This window comes from Leiobunum rupestre, chromosome 5 (genome assembly GCF_980474605.1).
Source record: "Leiobunum rupestre chromosome 5, qqLeiRupe1.1.hap1, whole genome shotgun sequence".
Classification (NCBI taxonomy): domain Eukaryota; kingdom Metazoa; phylum Arthropoda; class Arachnida; order Opiliones; family Sclerosomatidae; genus Leiobunum; species Leiobunum rupestre.
Window position 1 is genome coordinate 62,105,743 of NC_143388.1, and position 6,010 is coordinate 62,111,752.

At 40.5% G+C, this 6,010-nt stretch overlaps 1 protein-coding gene across 1 annotated transcript; it reads right to left on the reverse strand.

Moving 5' to 3' along the window:
- Positions 1-668: 668 nt before the first annotated feature.
- Positions 669-5,335, reverse strand: LOC149945539 (acetylcholinesterase-like). Its single transcript, XM_090176599.1, has 5 exons — positions 4,827-5,335; positions 3,247-3,538; positions 1,598-2,018; positions 938-1,220; positions 669-867 (listed from the first exon to the last, which is right to left on the reverse strand). The coding sequence occupies exons 1-5, from the start codon at positions 5,333-5,335 to the stop codon at positions 669-671; spliced, it is 1,704 nt and encodes a 567-aa protein (XP_090032725.1).
- Positions 5,336-6,010: the final 675 nt, after the last annotated feature.

The window sequence follows — 6,010 nt, forward strand, 5'->3', positions numbered from 1 at the left end:
TGACAACATGATTTGGGATTATTTCCATTGGAAATAACATGGGGTTCTGAAGGATTTTAAGGGTCCCCCAATTGACAAAATTGCATTTAAACTTGATTAAATTTAATTTTTAAAATCAATTTAATTTTTTTTTCAACGTTTTAGAAATTTAGAAATTTTTTCATTTTTTAAAAGGTTAAGGTTTCAATAGAAAAATCCCAAATCATGTTGTCAAAAACGTTTTCGGTTGCCATGTCAAAACGAAAGCCCGTTGCAACTTTTCCGAAAATGCCCCACTTCCGGGGCCCCGATCTCACAAATGTTACTAATGCCGGCGGGGCATGATATTTCCAATCGATTAACGTGTCTTTGTACCTCTAACGTTACCGCGATAAATCGTGTGAACACTCCGGCGGCGGACACCATACCTGAAACTTATACACACTAATCCTTTAGCAACGGTGGTAAATTTTAAGTGCAGCAAACAGCAAATACTGTTTCTTACTGAACTTTACAATAGCAACTATCTTAAAAACAGGACTTTTTTAATTTTAACAGTAAATGCATGTTTTTTTCAAAAACAACAGAAAGCTTTAAACTACACAATTCATTGTTCTTAAACCAGTTAAACCGCACCTTACTCTGTTTGCTGTTTTAACGCCGAGTTAAAAGTACTGGTTCGCTTATGGTCATTGTCTTTTCTTTTTAAGTTGCTTGTGTAAAGGGTAGAGGTTCTTCCAGAACAGGCAGCGTTCAGTTTCAGTTTGAGACAGCTCGTAGAATTTTTCATGGTCGGGTTCCAAAACCAGAATGTTTTTCTTCCGCGAATCGTATTCTGGCCAATAAATTGTAGGCACGTCATTGGAGTTTGACCCTAAGTTAGGGTCTCTAGAAATATAATTAGATTCACTAAAGGCTGTTTCGCAATAAACCAAAATGAAATCGTTCTAAAACATACCCCGTTCTTGCAAAGTTGGCCCAATATCGCCTCAGTCGCTTTCCGAATTCCAGATCCTTCTGGTCGTAACGGTCACTTTTGACCATGTCACTCGTGAGATATCGCAGTTCCTCTCCGTGAGTGGTGCCCATCCATTTGGCGAAATCACTATGTGGAGACCGATACGTGAAGTAATAAGCGTACGTCTTGGGGCCCTTCAGAGTCGAGTAGCGTTCCAAGAACTCATTCCAAGGACACTTGAACTCGAAATCGGACCGAAAATCGTCGGCGCTTTTCAGGTTTGCTGAAAACAAATGGAAATTTTGAACTCGTGTCTCCAGAAGTAAATGAACCGAAGTTATTGAAATAGCGCTCAGAATCGGAGGGCGTTTTCCTTATGCAAATGATGAGAAAATCGAGTTAAATAAAAGCTAATTTCCATCCTCGTCTTTTACCGTGATAAATTGCACATAGGAATTGTGGGTTTAGCTATTTCTATGTATAAAAAAATGGTTTCATAAAAACAAAAACCTTTTTTAAGCCTAGGAGCGCAAAAAATTTCAAATTCGAGGTCAAAATGTAACTTCATAAGGAAAACGCCTCCCACATAGGGAGTATAGCAGTCTGATAACTTCGGTTCATTTACTTCTGGTGTCTCTCAATCCTTAATCTAGGGCTTACACGACGACGAGTTGAAGTGTTCCCAATCCGTGTACAGATGCTTGATGGATTCGTAGACTCGTTCGCACTGGTCGGGTAGACAAATGTGCACTACTTCTAAAAATTCTTCGTAATATGAACCGACTTTGTCGAACAGCGGTACGAAAACGAGTGGAATTATCAGTGATAGGAACATCGCCCCTTCGTTCTTGGCGACACCCGTCATGACGTCCACCTCATTCGTGATGCGAGGCGGAGATGATCCGAAGACGCTCATTGGACTTTCCACCAAAAATTCACCATCGACCACCGGAGTGAAAACAAAAGGAAGCAACCTCCTGATTGGTTCGCTTTTTATTAGTGTCTTGGCATCCACCATTTTGAAACATCTGAGGAGGCCCGTGGTGCTCGACAGATCCGAGCAATTCAATCTCTTCCCCATCTGAAACAAATAGCACGGCCACGTAATTTTTCGGACGAAATAAAGTATACTTTCGTAAGTTTTCGCCAAATCGTAAATTTTAAAATTTAAAAAAAAACGTTATCTAGAATCAAAAAAAGGTGTTCAAAGCTCGACCAGTTCAGCGTGCAAAGTGTCAACACGCTGAGCTCGACCAGTTCAGCGTGCAAAGTGTCAACACGCTGAGCTCGACCAGTTCAGCGTGCAAAGTGTCAATACGCTGAGCTCGACCAGTTCAGCGTGCAAAGTGTCAACACGCTGAGCTCGACCAGTTCAGCGTGCAAAGTGTCAATACGCTGAGCTCGACCAGTTCAGCGTGCAAAGTGTCAACACGCTGAGCTCGACCAGTTCAGCGTGCAAAGTGTCAATACGCTGAGCTCGACCAGTTCAGCGTGCAAAGTGTCAACACGCTGAGCTCGACCAGTTCAGCGTGCAAAGTGTCAATACGCTGAGCTCGACCAGTTCAGCGTGCAAAGTGTCAACACGCTGAGCTCGACCAGTTCAGCGTGCAAAGTGTCAACACCTGAGCTCGACCAGTTCAGCGTGCAAAGTGTCAATACGCTGAGCTCGACCAGTTCAGCGTGCAAAGTGTCAACACCTGAGCTCGACCAGTTCAGCGTGCAAAGTGTCAATACGCTGAGCTCGACCAGTTCAGCGTGCAAAGTGTCAACACTCTGAGCTCGACCAGTTCAGCGTGCAAAGTGTCAATACGCTGAGCTCGACCAGTTCAGCGTGCAAAGTGTCAACACGCTGAGCTCGACCAGTTCAGCGTGCAAAGTGTCAACACCTTTTGGGAACCGCTGGCCTATAGGCACCACCTTAGGCCTAAGTCATCAAGCGACTTTTAAAGCAATTAATACAGGTGGCCGGGTTACTAATTGGTGCCTACCTAACTTTGGGTGAGTTGTGGCGACTCATACGCCATTTTATAAAACATTTATTTTTAAATTTTTAAATTAAATTGATTTTATTAATTTTTTGACTGCGAAGGGGGCACTATGATTGAATGGGCCCCTGGGTCGCAGCCCATAAAGAACATGCCTAAATCCTCCCCTGAACACTAATTTAAATGTTATTTTATTATCATTTTTTATTTTCATTTATTTGAGGGTGACCCTCAACATTTTCTTCAAAATATTTTCAAAATCTCAAATCTGGGATTCGTCACTTTTCAGAGAATTACCGGGAGGAAATAAGTTCGGAAATTTACCTCAAACGAAAATTGTTTAACTTGGGCCTTTTCGAGTAACAAATATTCAGTGACCGGAGTTCCGCTGTCCATGATGGCCCGCTTAAAAAGGCCCTTCGAAAGAGGAGACATCAGGTGATATCCGACGCTGATCGCTCCGGTGCTGTGTCCGAACAAGGTGACGTCATCGGGGTTGCCCCCGAACGCCCCGATGTTGTCCCGAACCCATTTCAGAGCCAATAATTGGTCCATCAGTCCGCAGTTGACGTCTGTTTCAGGGTGATCCAAATTCATAAACCCAAGCGACGCTAACCTATCAAAATGTAACAGGGTAATACATAGTGTTGTAAGTGGGAAAAGTTTCCGTATTTTTCCGAAAAAAATCAAAAAAGTTTTCATTCCATGATTAGTCTAATATATTGTTTGCAAATTTAAATAAAGCTGCATTTTCGCCTCATTTTTTCGAATTTGAAAGTAAAACTAAACCTTTAGACTAGTTTAAACTGATTAACAATGTAACACTATTAATATTTTGTAGTTATGTTTACTGATATTAGACATTTTATATCGATAAAAAGTTAAAAACCCTTAAAAAGTAATTGGTTTCAATTTTTTATTTTTCCGATTTGCGGAAATATTCCGGAATTTTTTCCGCATTTCATTTTTCCGGAAAATTAACAACACTAGTACCATATGTAACATAATTACTCATAAGTATGCGACTAGCTCTATTTCTTCACTATCGGTTTGTTTAACAGATATTGCGTCATCCGTACCCGACGTAATACATGATGTCATTTTTGACGTCATCGAATCTCAAATGCCGTCGCGCAATTAGCTCTACGTCTGATAAACCGACGGTCTTTTTTTTTTGTAAACAAAGCTGTTTGAACAACCAAGGCTTAGGAGCTACAATGAACTACAATATAATGCAATTAATTTGCAAATTAATGACGTTTTCGGAGACTCAGGTTCTAAAATAAATTTGCATTGTCAAATAAAAGAAGCAGGTTTATTGGAAAAAATAGTTGGAACTTCAGGTTGAGCTTTTCTGGGGCATCTACAAGGTTGGAACTTTGCAAATTCTTTTGAGTCTAGGCCTAACTCTTCTAGGATTGGTATGGGTTTTAATAACGCTGGTGGAATATCCCACTTCGACGACTTGTTCCATTTTCGGAAAGCGATCACTGAACCGTATTGATCATTTTCCCCAATCTTTTCTTTTTCTAAACTACTCCTTAATTAACTTCATCCGCACAAACTGAGCGAGTTTATGAATTTCAATAAAGCTACATTGGGCTGATTAAAACTGCGACACAAAAAATTCCTTCTAAATTTAGAGGTTTTCCATTGGCTTAAATACATATGTTAATAGACAATTAATTACTAGAATGAATAAAAAGGTTAAAATCTAACGTAGTCCACCTTTTTACTGGTTTGTGGTGAAACAAACCGTTAGTGAAGATTTTTGAATGGAATAAAGGTACAGTGGCATACTTATGAGTAATTGTGTTACATATGCTAGTACTAATGAAACTGGTTTAATTTGAACCAGTACCGCGATAAATCGGCTTTTCTTAAATTGGCTGTCGTATACTCACCGGTAATTCATGGTCACAACGACGAGGTTTTCCTCTCGGGCCAAGACACTTCCGTCGTGGAACGCGGCGGACGTGCCCGAAATGGCGAAACCTCCTCCGTGAATGAAGACCATCACGGTGGAGTGCAGTGGTTTCGGGTGAGGGACGAAGACGTTCAGAGTGAGGCAATCCTCGCTCAGTGGAGTTCGGGGGTAGAAGTTTTTAATCCCGGGAATGTCAAATCGAGCGAATGACATTTGGTAGCACGAGTTCCCGTATTTCGTTGCGTTGAGAACGCCTGTCCACGGCAACGCTGGTTGAGGGTGCTTGAATCTCAAGTGTCCAGTCGGACACTGCGCGTACGGTATTCCTAAGAAGGCTTCCACTTCCCTCTTGCCCGACAACTCCATCGCTACTCCTCTCACCCAGCCGTTATTGGTTTTAATTAATAATTGTTCGTACGTGTGGGTATCGCGACAAACTCCCAAAGTTATAAGCACGAAGAGACTGAAATAGAACATGAGTGACATGGTGACGAAGCCACTCGATGCCTCCTAGTCAGTGAACTATCAAACACCTTTTAACAAATTTTGTTACACATTTATTCTTTTTTAAACTTAAACCACCGTAATTAAGGTACAAAAAGGGACCGTTTATTACAGCTTCCAACTTGGAGGTCAAATACCTAAATAGGCTATGATGTGGAGGTTAAGAAAGCTACGTAAAATTGTCTAGAGAATACGTCGAGTGTATTTGATGTACAAGTTGTTAATTACCTACAAGTAAAACTTGAAGTCGTTAGGCTTACGAAATGCCTTACGAAAACCTGACATGGTCAACGTATTCGCTTTTATAATCACTCTATTCTACAGACAACCATCGTCTCGGAGTTAATTAAATGCAAAACCGGTCTTATATTACGAATTTAAAATTCGTCCATAAACAAGAGGTCACGGACATTTGAGTATTAAGTATATTATGTCTATACAGACTGTATAATATTAAATTTTCTGATATTTAAATTTCTTAATCCTTGCTCACTTGTACTATAAGTAACGTAATCATCGTAAGTATGACATATCCTATGGTTAAAATTTTCTAACCGAACCCTTTTTTTCGCAATTGGACTCAGTAGTATATTATCGTCCTTGGCATTACTATATTTAAGTTTCGTCATATTTTAGACGCTGCGGAACTAAATCTGG

What these genes read in the sequence shown, in the direction of transcription:
- LOC149945539 (XM_090176599.1), bottom strand. Translation starts at nt 5,335, where the DNA reads ATGTCACTCATGTTCTATTTCAGTCTCTTCGTGCTTATAACTTTGGGA. An exon ending in TTAAACAATTTTCGTTTGAG is followed by an intron (nt 2,019 to 3,246) that starts GTAAATTTCCGA and finishes TATTTGTTTCAG; the next exon opens with ATGGGGAAGAGATTGAATTG. An exon ending in GCCAACTTTGCAAGAACGGG is followed by an intron (nt 868 to 937) that starts GTATGTTTTAGA and finishes TTATATTTCTAG; the next exon opens with AGACCCTAACTTAGGGTCAA.